This window comes from Eretmochelys imbricata, chromosome 22 (genome assembly GCF_965152235.1).
Source record: "Eretmochelys imbricata isolate rEreImb1 chromosome 22, rEreImb1.hap1, whole genome shotgun sequence".
NCBI classification, from domain to species: Eukaryota; Metazoa; Chordata; order Testudines; family Cheloniidae; genus Eretmochelys; species Eretmochelys imbricata.
The window spans coordinates 19149058-19171789 of NC_135593.1; the positions used below are offsets into that span (position 1 = coordinate 19149058).

The 22732-nt window shown below is 56.5% G+C and overlaps 1 protein-coding gene and 1 pseudogene across 1 annotated transcript; one reads left to right on the top strand and one right to left on the bottom strand.

Moving 5' to 3' along the window:
- Positions 1 to 1342: 1342 nt before the first annotated feature.
- LOC144278595 (palmitoyl-protein thioesterase ABHD10, mitochondrial-like) lies at positions 1343 to 3764 on the bottom strand (annotated as a pseudogene).
- A 7237-nt stretch (positions 3765 to 11001) lies between these two features.
- Positions 11002 to 22243, top strand: TAGLN (transgelin). The gene is made up of 5 exons (XM_077839772.1): positions 11002 to 11118; positions 19433 to 19632; positions 19741 to 19918; positions 20752 to 20854; positions 21502 to 22243. Exons 2-5 carry the CDS (start codon positions 19453 to 19455, stop codon positions 21644 to 21646), a joined length of 606 nt encoding a protein of 201 aa, XP_077695898.1. The 5' UTR covers positions 11002 to 11118; positions 19433 to 19452; the 3' UTR covers positions 21647 to 22243.
- The last annotated feature ends 489 nt before the right edge of the window (positions 22244 to 22732 follow it).

Below are 22732 nucleotides of genomic sequence, written 5' to 3' on the forward strand. Positions count from 1 at the left end.
CCTGTGCTGACAGCAAGGCCCAGAGCGACCCAGGTCCAGCCCAGCCTCGTGACAGCAAGCCTTCCGCTAGGAGTGGCTGCAGGGTATTTGAGTGAAGGGGAAATAGGGACAGTTCTGCCCCTTGCTAGGGTTTGGGGGAGCCCTTTCTCCCTGCCCCGCTGAAAGGAACAGGCCCTTGGGTGGGGGGCACCATAGTTCAGGGGAAGGGAAGCCCCTGTATCAGCTCTCCCCAGGAGACAAAGCCAAGCGTTCCCCTGGCTGCAGCAGCCTGTGCATGTGCTAACCCCCCTGTCTGTCCACGCCCATGGGCCTGGCTACACCAAAGTTGGAGATTTTAACCGCAGCAGTCTAGTTCCAGCCCCTGGTGTGGGCCCAGTTCTCGCAGGGGAGGGCTGCCGCCGGCTGGCATAGCAGTTTCTATGGGGGGTACAGCACCCTGGGAGACGTTGTACCAGTAAAAATATCACCCCCACCTGCCATAGCAGCAGCAGTGCGGCCCCTGCAGGGGGAAATGCCCAACACACGGGCACGAAGCCAGCCTGGCCCGGCAGGCTCAGAGCAAAGCCAATCCTGACCTAGAGGGCCTGTTTTGTTCCCTTTCATCTAGCCTTGATGGAGCCCAAAGCATGGGCACCTGCCAGGCCTCTCCTCGCCTGGCCCCCTCAGCGAGAATGCTTCTGGCAACACCCTGCCTGGCAGCCCCCCTCACAGGCAGTGGGCCGTGGAACAGCGCTGGGAACTCCAGGGGGGACGGCTGAATGTCCAACCCCCTTCCCTGAGCCTGTTCGCTCCCAGGCCAGGAGGGCAAGAGCAGAGCAACAACTGGGGGAACTGATTTATTTCCTGAATGGGGCCAGTGACAGCTGTGCAAACTCTGCTGTGACCCCAGTGTGGCTCTGCCCCAGGGAGTGCCCTAGGGCCACCCCAGCTGCCAGCTGACAAACCGAGCCGGGGATGCTTCGGTCCCGAACAGCAAAGCACCACTAACCATTTCTTCAGGAAAGTTTAATGTTTTTCTCAAAAACCTGAGCCCTTTTCAGGTTTTCTCAGGTGTTTGTGATGGGGGAGGGTAAGGGATTGAGCCATTTTTCTGTTCGAGGCCCAGAGACCCACCTTCGATCCCTGTGGCCACGGATCCTTCCAGGAGCCGCTTTCCAGATTCACTGGACAGTAGCAGACTCTCACAGCCCTACAAGCTGGGCACAGTCACCTCACCCCCTGCAGGGAGCTCATTAGCAAGCCAAGGATCTGAGCACCTCCTGGTGCTAAGGGGGTTGGCTTGGGCCTTTGGGGTGCCATGGGCAGTGGGGGCCCAGCACTACACACATTCTTCATTAACTGATTAGACAGGGCTAGGTTCAGCATGGCCCTGCTCCCTGGCCTCGCATCTGGGCCCAGAAGGGGCTCCTTGTCTGGTCACCGCTGCCCCATCAGCGGGCTCTGTTCCCACAGTTGCTTCCACGCTCTCTCTGCAGGCTCTCAGCAAGGTCCCTGACCGTCCCCACGAGCACCCTCAGCTCCTCCGCTCCCTTCAGTCCGTGCTGCCCGCTCTTGAATAGTGTGATGCGGACATCCTGGCTCTCCAGATGTTCAGCCACCTGCACGGCCCTGCCCCATGGTATGAACTGGTCCTGCATGCCATGGAGCAGCCGGACAGGGCAGGTGATGGGGATGGACGGGCGCCCCAGCAGACTGTGCTCCTCCATCTCCGCAAAGAACTCCCGCTTAATTAGCACAGACCCAGACCCAGCCATCTTGTAGTTAAAGACTCCTGTCTGCTCCATTTCGCCCTTCACCTAGCCCCCCACGGGCAGAAAATGCACAGGTCAGTCAGCACCAGCTTTGGGATCAGGGAGATGCTTTTGCCCCACAAGCTACACAAAACCTTGGGCTGTCAAGACACCCTACCCCCCCTATTCCCACAAGCCAGAGCCTCAGGGCAAGCCCCTTTCTGGTTTCAGACCAGGGTGGGAGGGGAGAGACTCCAGACAGATCAGCAGCAGCCTGGATCTTTCTCCCCAGCTGGATGGGCAATTGCTTGATCCCCCCTATTCCTTGGGGCTCACTGGGAGCAGAGGTGCCAGGAATGTCCCCCACTCCTTGCTGAAGGCCAGGAGCGATTTCTTGGGCTCAGTGAGGAATAGGTCTCTAGGGAGAGTGCGATCGCTGGAAGGACTCACAGTCTGGGCCTGGTGTCTGTTTCCCCGCTCAGCAGGGACAGAGCTGAGACCAGGTGCATTCGCTTCCAAGCAGGGTTCGGGCAGTGCTCACATACCGGGGAGGCAACTCTAGGCATTTGTTCCCAGGGGTGGGTTAATGAATACAATCCCGCCCCCTTTCCGCCCAGCACACAGGGCTCAGGGCCTTTCCTACGCTGAACACATTGTGTGCTGGACCCTGGCTTACCTCCGGAGGGAGCTCTCTATACAGGGTTATGAAGGCATCAGCCCCGATTCCTGTGGCCACCAGCCCAGCCACCCTCCCTGGCCGCTCCAGGGCTGCTAAGAGCATGAGCCAGCCTCCCATGCTGGCCCCAACAAGGATCTAGAGAGATGGAGACAGGGAACAGTCATGGTCAAAGAGAGGCGCACCGCCCAGCAGGCGGCCTTTGCCTCATCCACGCTCCACTGACGTGGTGCTATGTCCACTCCATCCCTCTGCCCAGGGCCTGCTCTCCTACAGCCCAGCCAAGTGCTATCGTGAATCTGCTGCATGGGGGCACCAAGGGGTTTGAAGAGCCCTATCTGTTGGGCAAAGCTTCCCTGCTGTAAGAACCCCCTGGGACCTGCACCCCAGCAGGCAAAGCCCTTTGCACCGACCCAGAGGCAGAAGGGGCTGCTGGCTTTGCCTCCTACCTGTGGCCCGCTGGTGAGTTCATCCAGCACTGTTAGGACATCGTTTTTCCAGTGGCCGATCAAACAGTCCTCAAAACACCCATCCGAGCTGCCGCAGCCCGTGTAGTCGAAGCTGAGAGGACAAAGGTGCAGAGCTGTTCAGGTGCGACAGTCCCCCACCTCCCTGTTGGGTGGGGATCCCTCTGCCCACAGCAGCTCACAAGCTCTGCTCCCAGACCCTGCTTTTCCTGACCCCAGCTGGCTTTGGTGGCTCTGGCGGCTGGAGGGGATTCCAGATCTCTGTGCCATCAGGGCAGAGTCCAGACGATACTGCTTTTGCTGGGCCCACGTCTAGGGGCACTCGCTCTGCCGGAGACCCAGGCCTTGCTTTGAACGCGGCGGGAGGCGGAGAGGAATGGGCGGGGAAGCAGCATAGGAGACAATCCGGGCTAGGGCGGGGAGGGATGTCACAAGGGTGCTGAGCCCAGCTGGGGAAGGGCGCATGCCTGGCTGGGGCCATGCTGGGGACAAGAATGAGCGGAGCGGGAGGCACTGCATCCAGGGCCCGTGCAAGCAGGACACACGCCGAGAGCCCACTCCTGGCAGGGCCAGGGGCTGCACTGACTGATGCCCAAGGACGTACAGTTCTGTGGTCTCTGGCCCAGGGGCTGGAGCTCCCAGCTGGTGGCTGCTGTTCTGAATGGCTCTGGCAATTCCCCATGGGCTGCCCTATTGGCATTAACGGGCCATCACCTACCTCAGGAAAGCCCGTCCCGACTCCTGGCAGAACTGTTCTAGGGCCAGGCACTTGGGGTTAGCTCTGGTGTCCTTGAACCCCAAGAGGAAGACGATGCCGGGGCTGCGACCGGCCAGCCTGTTGTAAGCCAAGCGGGGCAGGGCTCCCCGCGACAAGAATAAAGGTGATGCCATGGTGGGGCCGGGGAGCTTGGTGCTGCAGGGGGGATAGAGGCAGAGGTGTTACCCACGTGTCTAGCAGCTGCCAGCAGCAGCAGAGCCATCCCACACTGGGGGGGACACAGTCTGGCCACCCCAAAGCAGAGGGTGCGGGGATCCTGGCATAGACCTGTGGTGCACCATGTGGGCACCCTCCCCCACTCACAGCCCTTTCATCCTGCTCATAAACTACCACATGGGGGTCCCAGTGCCGGCTTGGCCTGGGGCCACTAGGAGAAGGGATGGCTGGGGCCCAGGCCAGATTTGGGTCAGGCCCTAGCCAGCGGCTGGGAAGCAGCAGTCTGCCCAGCTGCCTCTCCAGTGGGTTTTGGCAAGGACAAGTGACTGCCTGCAGCTGTCACCCCCTGGGCCAGACCCCAGCCAGAGGGGCCTCTCTCAGGGCAGGGGCCAGCAGCGGGAGACAGCAGCGGTCACGCAGGGGAGGGGCCTTGCTGAGATCAGCTTCTGGCCAGCACTAGCTGCAGTGTGCACACTGCAGCCCGAGACTCACGGCAGTTTTGTTCCAGCAGGTGCAGAGGCTGTGGCTCAAGCCCGGTCCTACAGCCAGAACACGCAGCTTTTGCGGAGGCCGCGGGGAGCTCGGTGAGTTGTTTTCCTCCTGCTCCTGGGCACCTCAGTGTCTTGGCGTGGCTGGAAGCACTGAGGTGCCCCGGAAGAGACGCACCCAGCCTGCCATGGGGCGGCCGTGGCTGGCTGTTACCACGGTGGACCTTGCCCTCCGGTACTGGGGTGGTGTGCACAGCCTCCGGTGCTGACACAGCCCCGAGCCTGCAGCAGACGTTACCGCCACATCATCGCTGCTAAAGAGGTGGGTTTCTACACCCACCTACAGCTGGGCAGAGGGCTCCAGGGTTTGATCTCAGCTAGTTACAGTGGAGTAATTGCTACCTGGCCTTGTCCCCATGAGGACTTTGAGGTGAGATACCGCACGGTCGTTATCCTGTCGTAATCCCGCCCTACGCACACACACCCCCCTCTTAGGCAGCGAGTGACGGCATCCCTGCTGTGAGAAGGAAGGTGCATTGTGCTGCCATGGCCTTTGTAACCCTCGCTGGTTGTTTTGGGGGTAGCCATGGGGGGTGAATGGGATGCTAAGGAGCTTGGCTACATTTGTGTATCCCACGGGTTACAGAGCAGGGGCTCCAGCCATTTCACTCCACAGGGCACTTGCTGCAAGGGGCCCTCCCCTCCCCACACCACTGGATTGTCAGCTTCCTAGTGTAGCCCCCTGAGGCGGGGACTGAGGAGCAGGCCCCCCAGGGGCACAGACGTGCCCCACACTCACACGTGTGGGCACGCTCTCCCTGAGAGCCTGGGCACAGGAGCTGTGCGGCCTGCAGAGCAGGTACGTCCTCCCGCTTAGCTCCGTCTCCTGTAGGGGACCTCCCAGCTGACAGTGGCCCAGCTCAGATGCAGGGGATCCCTGTTCACTCACCTGGCAGCCGTTGGCTTGAGACCAGCAGGGCCCCCAGCGTGAGCCAGGGCTGGCCAGCCAGTCCTACAGGTGGGAATTCAGCTAACCACACGGCAGCCCAGCACCTCCCTGAGTGAGCGACCTCAAAGGTGAGCTGATACCTGCTTTATCTCAACAGCTGCCAGCCGCTGACCAGGGAGCACATGGCCTCCCCACCCACACAGCATGGCCAGGCCTGGCCCCTCTCCAGGGGAACCACACTGGAGATGCTGCTTGACCTGGGCTGGGGCCTGGGGAGCACCGGGCAGACGAGCGGCAAATGAAGCCGATGGGTTGGAGGCACCACAGCCGGGAGTGCCCAGATGCTGGGCTCCTCTGCTGCAGAGGGCGGGACAGCGCTGTGCTTGGTAGCTCAGACCCTCACTCCTACCGTGCAGGGGCAGCAGGGCTAGCAGCGTGGTGGGTTTATGCCAGATATGCTCAGGGTGGACGGCTGAGAACAGCGAGGACTCAAGCAGCCAAAGCACCTCAGTCTGTTGCCCGATGAGCAACGCCCAGCCCTGCACACGCGCACACCCCAAAGCCTTCACGCAGAGAGCCTAGCAGCTCTACGTCACCCCCTTCTAACTCAAGGGGCAGGCCAGCTCGCTTGTCCAGCCCAAAACACACAGCACCAGGACAACTGGAGATGGGGCACCAGTCCTTGGGGCTCTCCGGGGAGAATGGCTGGCTAGAGAACAAGCCTGGCCATTTGGATGCCACGAGCAAGCCCTGATCCCAGACACACTGCGGGCACTTGCACTGAGCAGGTCACAGGACGGAGGCTTCTCCAAGGCTGCTAGAGGAAGAAAAACCTCAATGTTACTGAGAAAGGCCAATTAGCAGCTCTGCTACAGCCTTGTTACCTGAGCTTAGGAATCACTTCCCCTCACTGGGCCCTAACTATGAAACTGGGCTGCTAATAACAGCCCCACTACACAGAGCACTTGGAGAACTACAAGAGGTGGTTTGTTTATTGCCCCCGTCTACACTCATCCCATGCTTCAACTCCCCATCCTCCTTCCACCAACTCTCCACATTTCTCCACTCCCCACACCCAGCCCCTGATCCACTCACAGTCTGTGGGCTTCTCCCTCTAGCCATTCATCCACCAACCCCTTTAGCCACTGGCCACCACACCTGTTCCCACTTACATGCCTGCTCCCTGCCACTGTACTCCACACACCAGCCTCCTCCACTTACTCACCTGCTCTCAATACATTTCCCACCTCCACACCCCTGCCCCTTCCTCATCAGCCAACCACCATGGAACAGTACTTATAAAACAACCCTCCAAAGCTCTTCTCTTCTACTCAAAGGGTCTGAGTCAGTGGTGTCTGGTAGTCTAGTAAGGACTAGGCATATAAATTAATGGTATTGGAAGAAGGGGTATTCTAAGAGTCAGGGGTTGGTAAAGGAAAAACTAGAGTTAACTTTAGTTCCAGGTGTAGAGCAAGGCCACATAACTACTATAAATAGCATCTTGTGCATATGTACAGCACCTGGTAGCCCAGAGCAGTTGGTGAGCTTTGCATGGCAGGGAAATGCCATCATCTCTGGGCTGCAATGACCCCGCAATCTAAGGACACGCAGCAATGCTACACCACAGCTTCAGACAGAAAAGGAGAATGGGGCCATGAATCTGAAGCCTGTAGGGGGGCATAGGGAGGCAGAATATCATTTGTCTGGGAGGCTGGGGTTAGCATTCCCACTTGTGACAAGTGCTGGGGGTCTCTAACGAGCACAAGGTGTCACAGCTTCAGTTTTGTGTGTCAGGAGAGTCTGGAGGCTCAGGCACTGGGATCTGGCTCAGGAGATCTAGGGTTACTTCCCTGTTATGCCCTGAGTCTGGGCATGACTTGGGCAAGACGCTGAGTCTCTGGGGGAGTCAGATCCCCAGATGTAAAATCTTCCTTTCAAAGCAAATCTGAGGTGTGGATTGTGGGTGTTCGGAAGGGGCTGCAAATGAGTGTTGCTCTGGAGCACCCGCTGGGTCCTCTGCACATGGCTCTGTTGTCCCTCCGCCTGCCAGAGGGCTGGGCTCCCCCTACCAGTGACACTCAGCCTTGACCTGCAACAGCCCCAGCTTTTGCAGAGCTGGGTCACTCTAGCAGGGCCTGGTAACCATCCCATCAGGTGCGAATTATGCTGTGCACATGTATCCACACAGTGAGATGAGGCCTGTGATGGGTTATGCCCCTTAGAAAGCTGCCTGGTGTGTTGATACCACTGAGTCTACCTATTCGGACAGCATGGGCCCCCTTTAACCTGTCTTGCTGAGTCAGGCTATTAAAGCCTCCTCTAACACATAAACACAGGCAGGGCTACCCCCAGCTGCAGCTCAGCTCTGGGAAGACTCCGCTTCGGCACTTGCTCCAGCACTCCGGTGGTCACTCCTTTTAAGGGGTACAAACCCAAAGGTTTTATGAAATTTTCCCCCTTCCTCAATGTGGAGAGAGGTGTGCACGCTCCTTGCCCCCTCCCCCAGTTAGAAATTACAGACACTGGGTTTAATAATAAACAAACTATAAAAGGCAGATTTTAAGTGGTAAAAGGGGTAACACAGACAACAAAGCAGATTACTAAGCAAATGAAATCAAACACGCAAACTAAGCTACTTTCATTAAAGAAGCTGGTTACAAATAGTATTTCTCACCTTATATATTATTGCAGGCAGGTTGCAAAGTTTCTGTGGTTCAGAATTCCAGTTATGCTCCTTTTCAGACTGGACCCCTGTCTCAGTCTGGACTCCCCCCACTTGCCTTCCCTTCAGGTGGCTTTTGCAGTCTTTCTACTTGGGCAGACAGGCCATGGAGAGGAAGAGTCCTGTTTGTCTTCCTCCCCACCTGTAAATAGGATTGACATAATGCGGGAGTCCTTTGTTTCTCAAACTTGACTCCCCCCCCCCCCCTTCCCTTACAGTGGAAATTTACAGGAAGTCCCAGGTAATGTGTTTTAGGTAGTACCTGACTCTTATCACAGCCTCCATGAGTCAGAGGCAGTATGGAGGGTCCACAGGAAGGCCAAGCATTTCACAGTCCCTTGTCCTTGCTGATGGGCCATCCGCCCTGTCTGGCTTTTCCACTGTTGTACCTGAAGTGTTGGCAGTGGGTGTCACCCAAAATAGCATAGCTGAAATACAGATACCTAGTCAATATTCCTAACTTTAGATACAGAAATGATGCAGGCATACAATTGGATAATCGCATTCAGTAAATCATAACCTCTCCAATGATACCTCACATGAGCCATCTTGCATGAAGTACAGTTATGTCGTGTTCATGTCATAAGCATGTTTTCATAAAGAACATGGGGTAACACATCACAAGCCCCACCAGATTCATTTCATGTTTGGTTGCAACCCAGCCACGTTTGCCCCCGGAGGGGAAGGCAAGCGCATGAGCCCACCATGCCCCGTTGCTAGCAGTTTATTTAAAATTGTCACCACGTCTCTCTAGCTCAGAGGAGACGGCAGATGCTTTGGGACCCCGCTAGCCCCAGGCTTCTGCGTGCATCCTGGAGCCTTTGTGTGGGACTGGCCCAGGGTCCACCCTGCCCTGGGCTCTCCACTGCGGGAGCTCAGCTGTTAGTCTGACGGAGCTGCTCTGGTCCCGAGGACCCAGCTGACCAGGCGATGTCACTCTTGCTCCACTGCAACGCTTTGCTGCTGAAATTCTTGCTTCAAAGCTGAGCTAGAGATCAAGCCGGGTAAAGGCTGTCCCTGCAGCCCCCACAGAGCAGTCCCCAGGCTGCAGGGGGGGTGGCTTAGACCCCAAATTCTGCATAGCCACATGTCTTGTCCCATTAACCCTTGAGCATCCCAGCAGTGGAACCTGGGGTGCAGGAGGGTTGCATGGCTCCCCCATGCCGCATGAACGAGAGTCACAGCCTCACCTCAGAGCCACTCTCATTGTCCAACATCAGCAATCCACAGGGCAGCAAAGGGGTTCGCAGCCCGGCCTGACAACCAGCGCCCACCTGAGCCCAGGGGCATTGTCCTCAGTCTGTGCGGGGTTTGTTCAAATCCATCGCTGGGCAGCCAGTGGGCCTTCCTGGGGCCTTGGCTTAGGGCGCCGCATAGCAGGGGTGTTTACATGCACTTTGCTCCAGGAGACTCGGGCCCAGTGACTTTGCTTCACTCCCCAGGGGGCTGGGCCGGGCACCTGGTGGGAGAATGACGAGACGTGCATCCCGCTCCAGACAAGCGCAGCCAGAATCAGGGCACTAAAAGCCTGGGGCACCTCCGGGCTCCGAGGAGAGGTCCTGGGCAGGCAGTGGGAGCTGCTGGGGTTATGTTGCTAACACCCAAGTGTAGCGTTAAAGCGAGCCCCTCCCCTGGGATGGGATAAGACCCACTTCCTCTCTCCTTCCCTCAGAGTGCGGCGGGCGACATGCCCCCAGCCGAGCTAAGTCCTGTGGTGGAGACTCCGACTTCTCTGCTGCAGCTGAGGGGACAGAGAGGTGGCTTCACTCTGCCACCCCACGTTGGGGGCTGTGACCCGGCTCGGGGTACGATTTTGCTCTCGTAACTGACACCTGCCATTTGCCCAAATCACATTTTCTCCCAACCTGCGCTCCAAGCGGGAGCAGGGTTGGGCTGGGTCGGTACCGGCAGGAGCCCCTTCCCCTGCACGGGTGCCGGGGAGGCAGCAGAGGGCCCCCCTTTCCCTGCGCCAGCATTGGGCCACGGTGCCGTGAGAGCCAACGCTGGAGGTGCCAGCCGTTGGATGACAGATCCCCACGCCCCTGACCATCTGTGGCCATTAACCCCCAGCGCACTCTGTAAGCGGTGAGGTGCTGGCCCTGGCCACCCAGCCCCATGCTTCCCGCCCCAGGTGACTTCCCTCCACGCCCCGTGGCACCCTGCACATACACCTGGCGATGCGGTCCTTCCCAAGCTGTTGAGTCACGTTGCCGGGCCCTATCAGGCAGCGGGTCACTCCCCGCTCAGCGGGGCTGGCATTCACTCCCTCTGTGAGGCCCGGGGCTGGCGAGCACGTGTAGCATTTGGGAAGCCACAGCAAAGGCCGACGTTCTCAAAAGCGGCCCCGTGGCTTCTGGCACCTCTATTTTTGCATGTGCAACTGGAGACCCAGGGTTGTGCCTGGGATGGGAGTGCTCTGCAGTTCTGAAAACAGGCCCCACGGTGTCTCCTACCAGGCACCCAGCAGTGAAGGCCCCCGAAATCAGAGTCTTGGCCTCAGGGGCTATCAGCCTGTGAAACAGCCTTGGTGTGGGGGGAAATGACCGGGGTTATTAGGTGCAGGAGCAGGGAAGGCTTCTCTATAAAAATGGAGAAGGTGATTTGCTGAAAAGCCGGCCACGCGCTCGCACAGCCCACTGCCATCCCAGGGCTGCTTGGCTTGTCCCCTGGCTGCTGCAGGCAGGCTCTCTGGGAAGCTTTGCTCACAAACCTCTAGCCCCGCCGATGATGGGGAATGTGAGCACACGGGAAAACCAGCCATGAAGTCAGGGACAAAAACCTCCCTGTATATTCACCAGGAGCCTGGTGAGCTTCTGTCTATAAAAGGACTTACTCCATCAGATCCCAGGACCCTGCTTTGTCCCGGCCCGAAAACCATTCGCTCCAGGCATGTGGGGAATGCTTCCCGCAGACTCTTCGGTCACTGTCTTTCGGAGTCTTTCCCCAAATATGGTGCCTGGGCGCAGGGTCATTGCTGTGATGAGGGGCCTGGCCTCTCACACAGAGGGGCGGGGTGGGGCTGGCGGGGTGGGGCCCGGAGGGGGTGCTGGTGACATCACTGTGCTCCGAACTGGCCTTTTAGCACAAGGGCCAGCCTCCAGCGTCGGCAGATCCCAGCCTCCCGGCAGAGCCTCCTCCGCGAGCATCTTCTTGTAAGTGCATCCTAGAGCCTCCGGCTGCGAGCCTGGAGGGGGGCGGCCGGGGGGGTGCAGGGCAAAGGAGAGGGCAGGCGGAGCCGGTGCTTGCTTTCCTGGCTAAACCGAGCCAGCAGGGGGGGAGGCTGGGGACAGCAGCCCTGCTCTGGGCTCTCTCCTTGCCGGGGGCTCGCAGGGGAGAGGAACTTTCCTGTGCAAAGCCTGCCAGAAGGGCCTTTGATTCCTCGGTGGGCTCCCGGGGCTCGCCGATGCGGGGCTGCCCCCTGTGAACTCTTTCCCCTCTCCCGCGTCTGCTAAACTGGCAGGTGGGCGGTTGCTCCAGGGTCTGTCCCCCCGGGCTGAGCGGTGTCCCAGCCAGAGGCCGAACTGCGAGGGGGGACGCCGGAGGGTACATTGGCGCTGGGCGGGGGGTCCCAAGCCCACCCAGCCAGCTGCTCGGCTCGATGCTTTCCGCGAGGCGCGGTGCAGGAGCGCACAGCTGCCCCGGGCCTGGAGCTCAGCCTTGCAAGAGGAAGGAAGACGGTTCCCCCCGCCCCGGTTCTTGTTTTAAACACTGAAGTTATTTCTGCACCTCCCACGGCGCTCCCCAGGCCGGCGGCCGGGCCCCGGGGGCTGGGGCTGGGGCTGGGCCCTTGCCATGCCCCGTGATGTGCTCGCGGGGGGTCTGTGTGGGGCGCGGGGCCGCCGCAGCTCCTGGGGCGTCGCCAGCGGGAAACGGGTGACCTGGATCCTGCCCGGGCTGGACGGATTTTCTGAAGCCGACTGGAAATGCTGCACGGGTGGGGGTCAGAGATGCTCGGGGCTTGCAAGAGCTCGGCCGGACGCTGTGTCCCGTTCCCACGGACTGGCCATCACAAGAGGGTCAGGGCCCAGGCGCTGTGGGGTGGGGAGCTCAGCCCTTAGCGGTGCAGGGCCCAGCACCACATAGGGCGCCTCTGAGGGGCTTTTAAAGAACAGAACATGATACAGGCCGCTTGTAAGAGCGACCTCAGGACACTGGCCGCAGAGAGTGCTGTGTCTGCTGACCCATTGCTTAGCAAAGGGGGCCCTCAGCCCCACATGGCAGTGGGGTTAGCTCCTTGCCCCATTGCAGGAGTGCACGTCCAGGGGAGCCTGGTGGCGGCCTCTTGTGGTGAAGCCATTTGGGCCACAGAGAAAGGGCCCTGTGAGCAGAAGTGTCGGGAGCTGCAGTTTGCACACAGAGGCGTTGAAACAGTCTGGCGTCTGTACCTGTCCTGTGAAGTGGCCAGCCTGGTGATGGGAAATCCCCGAAATTCCTAGAAACGTCCAGTCCGGCCCTTGCCTTTCAGCCATGTTCTGGGGGCGGGGGGAGGTAGCAAGGGCCTTAAGTGTCTCATGCCAGTTTTGATCTCCTCAACAGAGGGTGGATGTGGGGCTGGTTCCATCCTGGGGGCAGGTGCATGCTGGAAATGCCCACCTGCCTGCAGAGCTGCTGGCTGCGTTGCATCACAGAAGAGAGTGCAGAGCCCCACACAGCCCTGCTCCCTGCAGAATCCTGCCCACATGGCAGCATGGCCGGGGGGGCGGGGGCTGAGCTGTCTCTGGGTGCATTGCTCCAAGGGGGTAACCAGATTGCCTGTAAAACCTGCCAGTGTGTGCAGCGGGTGCTAGCCAGGGAGTCTGCTCTGTGCAGGCCCCACTAGGAGGGATCGGGCTTGTACACTCCCCTCCAGCCTGGTCTGTGATGAGACTGGCATCCTGTGGGACTCTCCCTGTGCTGGGGGCCAACAGGAAACACCTGCCCCCAGGGCAAATCCCTGGGACCTAATGAGCAGCCGGAGCCTGTAGACCTGCAGCCAGTGAATGTTTTGGAATCGTGTCTGCTTAGGTAATTGGAAAGGGGTTAAAGTCCAGGGCTGGCTGTTCCCCACCCACCTTGTAGCATCCCACGCTGGCCAGGACCCTGGTTCTCTGATGACCTAGGTTCTTCTACAAGCCACATTTTAGAGCTGCCCAGCCCTGGAGTCCCTGGGTGGGGCCTGTTTTACATGAGGCCAGGCTGGATCCTAGTGGTCTCTCCTGGTCTGAGGTCTGTGAATCTGTCACTCCCAGTGTGACAAGATGCTGCTTGCACTGTGGGATGTACAGGGACCAGGCGGATGTTCAGGATGCAGGTAAACTCATAGACACAGAAGTGGCTGCCCGCTGGAGCAGGGGCAAGTTTCCTAGGCTGGCGCCCAGACAGGATGGGCCGATTTGTTAATGCACTGGGTTTCTCCTTAGCAGGCGATAATTAGCTTCCTGAAGCAGTGAAGTCTGGCCTTGATGGATAGGTTCTCCACTGCTTATCTAGGGGCACTCACCCCAGGCAGCGAGAGGCTGCTGTCCGCTTGCCAAGCAGAGCTAGTGGGATCTCTGCACACTGACAGCTCAGGTGTGGGTATTTCTTACTCCCTGTCTCCACCTGGTGTATTAGCAGATCTCTCCATTTCACCTGGGAGCTGGAGCCCCAGCGATCACGGTGGGGCAGGGAAAGAACTGGAAAAGTTCCAAATGCCATTGCATGCACCCCTCCCTCTTTGCCCCACACAAATTGGGACCAGGCCAATCCAGAGGGGCACCCTCCAGGCATGGGCAGCGGTGGAATTTGAATAGACTGTTCTGAGCGGCTGCCATGTGAAGACAAAGGGGGCTCCGGGGCTGGGGCCTGAGCTGGTTTATTTACTGACAGTGTCAAGCTGAGGGTTACTCGTGCCTCTTGCGGCATGAATTCCCCGGGGAGACAGAAACTGGCCATAATCGTTGTTGCATGAGAGAAGCTCAGAGGGAAGAGCAAGAGGCTGTGGCTGGGTTTTCGAGAGTGTTCAGTACTGGCCACGCTCAGCTGCATTGCAGCCAACAGGAGTTTGACCAGCGACTTGCATGGAAGCAGAGTGAAACCAACCCTGAGCACTTCAGAAAGTCCCACTCTCCTGCTGCTGTACCCCTGACGGTTCCATAGTCACCTGGTACCCAGGGGCCTGACTGTGCTCAGCAAAGCCGGGGCAGCTGGGCTGACACCAGGGGGTCGTGTGGGTGTTGCTGGGAGCAGGCTCAGGCTCTGGCAGTGTGGAGCTCAAAGGGACAAATCCATCCCTGGTGCATCTCCACCAGTGCCAGCCAAGTTGCATGGGGAGAACTCTAGCCCTGGGCCTTTATTTCAGGTTTCGGCCGCCCAGACATGCTGCTTGGCTGGGCCCAGAAGGGTCCATTACCTACTGGCCACCGACTGGCCGCTGATGGCGGCATCTCGGAAAATTTCCTCCTTCTCAGCTGTACCAACCCCTCCTGCCCCCCAGCTCACCCAGCCTTGAGCACTGCGTGCTGCAGGGCCCTGTGCTGAGGCAGCCTGCGGCCCCCAGGACCAGCCCCAGATCCAGCCAGGTAGCCGCAGAGCAGCGTTCGTAGCCGCCAGCTCTGGCCACTGTGCTGCAAGTCTGCCATAGCTGGTGTTTTCCTTACGGCCCCAGCTCCTTGAGTCCTGGAGCCAGGAGAACCCAAGCTGTGCAGCATCATGGTTGCAAAGAAAAGCTTGAGTCTGTGAGCTGGGAGTATCCGAAGGGCTCAGAAACCAGACGGCAGAGGGCGAGGCCCAGCGTTGACCATTTCAACCATCTCGTGAGGGTTAGGCCAGTCTTGTGACTTCTGAGCCCGGTCTCCTGGAACGTCTGGGGTTGGCCAGGCTGAGTCACTGGGGGAGAGCACCCAAAAGTGGAGGCTAGGAAGAGCCGTCTCTAGCCATGTCTGTCTGGCTGGGACCTGCCAAATCCTAGGGGATCTGTGGTGCTGACACTGCGGGGTAGCTGGGAGACTACAGGATGCGGCTTTTGCCTAACACCTGGCCCTAATCAGCACTCTTTCAAAGGAGCCAGCTCTTGCCCCTGTGTGTGAGATCGGGGTGCTGTCTATGAGCCAGTAGCCTTCTGGGCCTCTGGAAGCCCCAATGTGTGGCCGGCTTAGACCTGGGCTGGGCAGTGCCTGGATGGAGTGATGCTGCCTTGGCGAGTGGGAGAGGATGGGGCAGGACCCACTAGGGCGTCTCCTCTCTGCGTGGGAGCCAGGCACTGACCATCCTCTGGGCAGCCAGTTCAGTTTAGCCACCGCCCCAGCTGGCAGAGCTTCCCTCGCACGCACACGGGCTGCTACCTGCCATCTTGTCCTGGGGGATGCCCTTACATGGTAATCAGCACGGATCCCACTGGCGGCTCCATGCGGCCCGACGTGCTGCCTCTTGAGTTTGCAGAGCTCATGCCAGTGACTGCCCTGCCCGGGGCTCTCAGCAGGAGCTGGGGCTGCTCTCCTCCTGGGAACGGGCGCCTGGTGCTGCAGAACTGCGCTCTGCCGTCACCACTTCTGTGTGAGCCTTTCTGATAAGCGCAGTCAGAGCAGGGGGACCCCGCCCTTCCCGATCACCCGCTGGGAGCAGGCCGCACGCTCCCGAGCGCTGGGTGTCTTTGGCTAGCTGTGCGATCACACAGAGCACTTCCCCAGTCACAGGGCAAAGAGAGGAGACTCAGAAGAAATACAGCCAAGCCCTCTGAGCCCAGGTTACATTCAGAAAAGAGGAAGCTGGGAGGGGCAGAAGGGGCCAAAACCCAGGGAAGGGCTAGCAGTGGTGTAGAGAGGTTCCCACTCTACCTGTGGTACTTAGGTGGCCCCATCACTGTAGTATCTGAGCGCCTCGCATCGCAGCCGCTCGGGGAGGCACAGCAGGGCTGTTATCCCCATTGTACAGGTGGGGCACTGAGGCACAGAGAGACTCGCAGCCAGATTTTCAATGGTATTTAGGCACCTAGAAGACTAGGTGCTTTGTAAACCCCACTAGATGCCTAGCTACATCTTTGAGTGCCTAAAAACCTTTGAGATGCTGTCCCTAAAGCATTGACCTGAGGTCATACAGGAAGTCCCTGGGGCACCGGGGGTGTAGAACCCAGGGCCAGCTCCCCATCCACTGGACCAGCCTTTCTCTCTGCTGCATGCTGCAAAAAGAAGGACTCTGGTGGATGGGAGCAAAGCCAAAGTGGTCAGTTCTCTGGGACGCCAGCAATTGGTCCCAGGGGATTGGGAAAGAGGTCATGGTTGACAGTATGAAAAGCAGCACAGAGGTCAGGAAAAATGAAGAAAGAAAGAGAATGAGGGGAGCACTTACCTGCCAATGGGTGGCAGGTTCTGCCCCAGGCTGAGATGTACAGTAATGCTACTGTGCAATTTTAGATTTTAACTGAAAACCATTTTGTTTTGTCATTTTTTTTTGTTCTGAGTTTGAGAAAAGGAAGGAATGAGAAAGTGTCGTCTGAGTATCAGATGTGATTATACATCAAATTCTTAGGGTTTCAGCTGTATTGAGACCAGTTCCAGAACAAAAAACAGAAATTGCATGCACAGAATCCATAAAGTCGACCATTACTGTCATGATTTGCATAATTCACTGGGCACGATCTGGGCACTCAGCGCTGTTCAGAATATATCAGAAAATGTGGTCCCTGAGGCAATGCATAGAAGATGTGTAACTGTGGATATGAAGTGTACAGTTAGTGACCACCCATGTTATCACATGGTCACTGTGATGTTTATGTCTATGAGTGGAGACACTGATGGCAAGAGAAGTTTTTAAGGACTAGAAGATTTGACCCTCCAACTTTCTTTCAAGAAGAAGAGCTGCCAAGAGCTCCTGTGCCTGTTTATTTTCCTTTCCTGCCGGCAGGGGCCCTGATATACCTCAGAAGTCTCAATTTTCCCCCCAACTTTAAAATGTTGAATTTTCTTGGTGTTTGATTTAAAATATGCTCCTGTGAAAACTGCAACTCAGTCACTGGAGTGTTGTGTTTTCAGAGCCTTCTGGAAAGGAATGAGCCTTTAAACAGAAGTATAAACAGTGTTGCCAACTCTCATGATTTTGTCATGAGTCTCATGATAATTATTGTTTTCCTTAAAGCCCCAGCTCCTGGAGTCAGGTGATATGTGATGATTTCAGCCTTCATTCTTAAAGAAAAATGACGTTTCTAGCCCTTGTGGCTGTGGCGAAAGCTTCAAAATGACCCCAGTGCACCTTAAAAGCTCAAAAAGCAGAATGTAAATAAAAAAACCCCAAATCTATTTTTATATAATCTCATTATTTTAAAGCCCATCTCATGATTTTTGGTGAGCCTGATTAGTGGTTTTTGAACATTTGGGGTTGGCCACACTGTGAAAGTGACTTGAAAGTGTCACTTTCACTCCTGTTAAAAGTCATTTTCTAGTCTATTATTTGTAGTGGGGTAACAACCCCTAGAGCCCCAGGCAGGTGCAGTATAAACTTCTCGTGGGGCCTTGTTGCCCTAATAGGATGTTTCCAAAAGTTAAAGGATCTACTCCAAGCTTGATGAACTGCAAAAAAGTGATAGCAAGTCATCTAGGGTTTTTCTACAATTGTTTCAATTGTTGTATTCAAGAGTTAGTAACAAAGTAAGAACAAATGTTAATTTTTAAAATCTAACCAGTGTCCCTTAAATTAATTGACACAAGCTGTCAGAAAAATATTAGAGCTGAGTGGGTCTAATATTTATTTATTTTTCTTTCTTTATATAGGAATTAGAAATTATCTGCCAGGAATACTGTATCTAAGGTATTATCTGCAAAAAAACAAGAACATTTTCAGGTGCCCAAGTGGCCTTTGGAATCACTGTTAAAGTTGTCCCTCCATCACCACCACCAAAATCTAAAGTGTCTCCCCTGGGTTCAAAAACGAACAAGATAAGTTCTTAGAGGATAGGTCCTTCAGAGCAGGAGCTTCAGGGTGAGTGCAGGGTGGGCTTCCTTTGCAATTTGTCATCTTCCCCATCCCGGGACAGGAGCCAGTCCACTTTCACCACTGGAGGCATGCAGCTTTGGAGGGATCCTGTCACGAGCCAATAGAAAGGAGCGGGTGAAATTCTCCTCCAAGAGAGGAGGATGCTAAAGCAGAATGCCCCATTCCTGGATAAATCTAGTCCAGGTGCCTGTAAGTGGCTGCACCATGCAGCTCCTAGGCTGTGTTTGGCTCCACAGGGGATTGAGAGCAATGGCAAACAGAGCTGGGGGCCACGTCCCGCTGGGTAATGTTGCTGTGCATGTTAAACAGCTACTGCATTCTGTGTTGGGGGAGGAGGGGTGCTGCAGCTCAGTGGGGGTGGGGGTGCAGTGATCCCTCTATAGCGTTTGTGTGTCAGTTTGTCAGCACGGTGCTTTGGGCCCCTGGGTGTGGGAGGTTTGGTAGGAAGGTAGGATGGATTGTGTTCACACCACCCAGCCGTGTGGAATGGAGTCGAGAGCACCTGGCCTGGATCTGGGCCGGCAGTTACGTACAGCAGCATCACAGACTGGGAGCTGAAGTCATGGACCTCCACACGGGAGCAAGTCCATGAGTTCAGCTCCTGGGGGACCTCTCCTCTGCAAACAGTTTGGTTTTATTTGAGCACAGGGCAGTGGTACACCCCAGCCCAAATCAGAACCTTGCTGGGTAACATTGCATACCATGGATCTCTGCTGCTGACTGCGCTCAGTGCACTGGAGGGCACGAGACCATTGGTGGAAGCAGGGAGGACATAAATGTCAGGAGTCTGGCTTTGGGGAGGTTTTGCATCGCAACATAGAGTGGAGCCCTTTGGTGCTGTGCATAGCAGATCTCCTCTTGGCCTGGACCCCCCTCATCCTCGCTAACTCACTCCAGAGGCTGTATTTAGCATTGGTGAATACCCACGTCTTCTCCAGCTCCTTTCCCACTCCAGAGCGCGGTGCCCAGCTGCAGCTTGTGCTAGTCGAGTGCCCCAGGAGTGTGCCAATGGGAATCGCCCGTGCGCACAGGTTCCCAGACTGAGCTCCATGGAGCACACGCTGGTGCTCTGCGGAGAGCGGGCTGGTGACACGGTTCTGCCTCCTCCTGCTGTCAAAACCACCAGCAGGGTCTTCCCACAGCCACGTCAGACACGTGCGACTGGTATGGGAGAACGTTGCCATGATGGGGCGTGGGACGGCAGGTGCCCATGAGAGCTGGAACCCCCATTATTGCGTGGTGTGCAAAGGGCAGACTCTGAGAAGCAGTGCCCCTGAGAAGCAGCTCGGCAGGTGCCGGGGAGGGCAAAGAAAACTCGGGGTCCATTGTGTCTCCCAGATCCAGCTGCAGGACCTGAAATGGGAATTGGCTAGTAAGTGTGGGCAGCAAGTGGCCTCATGATGGGTGACCCTTGTCTCTGCTGCCTGTGAGGGTGCTCAGTGGGCAGGAGAGAGCCAACAGTGCAACCCAGCTTCTGTTTGCCATAGGCAGGGTTCACAGAACTTGCTCCCCATCCTCCAGGACTCATTCCATCAGTGAACATGGCAAACAAGGGACCCTCCTATGGGCTGAGCAGGGACGTGCAGTCCAAGATCGAGAAGAAGTATGATGATGAACTGGAAGAGCGCCTGGTGGAGTGGATCGTGGTCCAGTGCGGGGCTGGCGTGGGACGCCCTGAACGTGGCAGACTGGGGTTCCAGGTCTGGCTGAAGAATGGCATAGTAAGTGCGGATTGTTTGCCCCTTCTCTATGGCGGTGGCCATGCCATCTGTTGGCTCCCTTTGCACTGGGCCATTTAATGTTGAGTCTACCCTCTCCTTCGCTTGCAGGTGCTGAGTGAGCTGGTGAACAGCCTGTACCCAGAAGGCTCAAAGCCTGTGAAAATCCCCAAACCTCCTCCCACCATGGTCTTCAAACAGATGGAGCAGGTGGCCCAGTTCCTGAAGGCAGCTGAGGACTATGGTGTGGTGAAAACAGACATCTTCCAGACGGTCGACCTGTTTGAAGGTGAGGGTAGGAGGCTGGGTGCATCAGCTGGTCCTGCCCATGGGATGGGCAGATCCAGGCATGCATTACTATTTAATCACCTGTATTATTGTAGCCCCCAGGAGCCCCAGTCACTGACCAGAGCCCCATGGCACTAGGCGCTGTACATGTGCACAGAACAAAGAGCTGGTCCCTGTGCCTGGCGCTCACAATCCAAGTATAAACCAAAAGACATGAGATGGAGACAGACAGGGATGGGGGCATCCAAGGGAACAGTGAGCTGAAGTGTGGCGCTCCCTTTAGGAGCTGGGCTTCCTCCCTGAGCCCCTTCTTGGGGGGTAGACACCCCTTCCCCCAGGAACTGGGAGTGTAAATAGGGTAGGCCCTGCTGTGCCTGGTGCGTACTTGCTGCATAGGACTGACTAGCCCTTGCTGAGTGGTGGCTCACTTGCTAAGTTGCCAGCAGGTAACATGTTCGCCTCTTCGCAGGCGTGTTCGACAGCCAAATCCCAAAGAACACAACACATGCTGCAGAAGCTAATGGGGCCTGGGCTTCCCAGGCCCAGATCTCCGGCGCGCTGGGGTGTGCTGTGCTCCTGGACGCGCCATGTGAGAGGTGGTGCTTTTGTGTCAGGGCACATGTCAGGGTGTGCTGCTGGGGGGAGGTGGTGAGAGCAGGTTCCTGGGGTCCGGGTACACCCCGGCACTGTGCTTCACCTCTTTGTGCCCCTCCCTGAGCGAGGCGCCCCCAGCTTCGTGGGTGGAGGAAAGCGTTCCATGTGGGTGCTGAGTTACACCCCACATGCACACAGAGGTTTCCGGCAGTCACGTAGGACGCACCCTTCCTTCTGCAGGCAAGGACATAGCGGCTGTGCAGAGAACAGTCATGGCCTTGGGCAGCCTGGCGGTCACGAAGAACGATGGACATTACCGCGGGGACCCCAACTGGTTTATGAAGTAAGCAGCAAAGTGTCCCTCCCCACAGCCCAGCCTCAGCGTCTCCTGCTGCTGGGGACAGGCCCTCGGGAGCAGAGGTGTAGGGGGTGGGTCAATGCTAGCCCCTCCAAATGGGTGTCATGTCTCCTGGCTGGTAGCACAGGGTCTCTTGCCTTTCCCCTGCGTTCCAGCTGGGGGCTGTGTGCGGAGCTGGTCAAACCATCAGTTATCCGGGGCAGGAAACTTCAGTGGCTCTGTCCTTGATGAAATTTCCCACAGCCAAAAAATCTGTTTTGTCACAAAAAAGCACCAAGAAGTTGTCAGGTTTTGAACATCTGTTTTCTGTACAAAGTGTCAGGCTTTTCCCCTGCTCCCGCAAACGGAATGGAAGCAGGGACCTTTCCGTGAACACTCGGACGAAAAGCTGGTGGTTTTGGTCAGAACGACTCCCCAGTCAAAAAGTTTGGGCCAGCTCTAGTTCCAGGGAAAATCTCTGCACAAGCCCCGAGGTGTGCAGAGCCCAGCTGGGCTCGGGGGGAGGGGAAGGGAGGAAGGACACAACACCCCTCTCCCATCCCTGCTCTATCCCCTCCTGTCCATCAGCTGCGTCCCTTCAGGATGGGATGCACAGGACAGCAGGGGCCTGGAATGATTCTCTCCCTCTCCAGGAAATCGCAGGAGTACAAACGGGATTTCTCCGAAAGCCAGCTGAAGGAAGGGAAGAATGTGATTGGCTTGCAGATGGGCACCAACAAGGGGGCCTCGCAGGCTGGCATGACAGGCTATGGGCGGCCCCGGCAGATCATCAGTTAGATAGTCATGGAGAAGAGAAAACAAACCCCACCACAGGAACTGAGTCTTTAGCTCCCTCCTGACTAGAGCCCAACTGCAGCCAATGTGAATAGAGCCAGCGGAGCGCCAAAGGCCACCAGTTGGACCGAACACAAATCCATTGGTATTAATTTAGGTAACTTTTAAACAACACCTAACCCCAGCCCACAAGGCGATGCATGGAGTGAGGTGGGGAGACTCCCCCTCCCAAAGTATTTCTCTATAGGAGCAGCTTTATTTCAGCCACAAATATTGACCGCTTGCTCCATTTCCCAATGTCGCCTTTCCTCTCAGACCTTTGCATGTTCTCTGCTTCACTCCCCATGACTTAACTGTATTGTGAGCTAGATTTTTCTACTGTTTTATAGAGAAGGTTGTTACAAACATCCTACAATGTTACACCCGCCCCCAAGAAGGCTAAATTGGAAAGCACGTACCTGTAGCATACTTGGAATTACCCAGCCTTTCAATAAATCTTGCACAAGCAAAACCAAGTGCTTCTGTAAAGATCTATGCAAATGGGAAGGTAGTCAACTTAGCCTCTGTTTTGTACTTTATTTTTGTCAAAATTAAAAGAATTATGACTCTATTGCAGTTTGCTGAGGGTTTTTTTATTTTAAATTCTGACTAGCTCATCCTGGATTTTCAGTCTTGAGCACTCACAAAAACTCAAGATGAAAAGCAGCAAATGGTTTGAGTGAATGCTACAGAAAAGAGGGTGATGGCAAGTTGAATGTTTTTCTAAGAGCTGCTTTATTTCAAACAGGAATTAATGCAGGGAAATTCTATGGCCTGTGTTATGCACGTCAGGCTAGATGATTACAGTGGTCCCTGCTGGCTTTAAAATCTATGACTCAATGAAAACCCAAGTTCTCACCCCTACTGGGCAAACAGATGAGACTGATTTTGCAACCATGTGATTGTCCAGCAAAAGCAGGGCACTGATATCTTTAAAAGATACTTAAGACATTTAACACAAAGTTACTCCTCATTGTCCAAGCACTCAGAAGCTGGAAACAGAGAGCTTTGATTGTTGATTTTTCACCTTCTGTTTGAATGAAGCAGCCT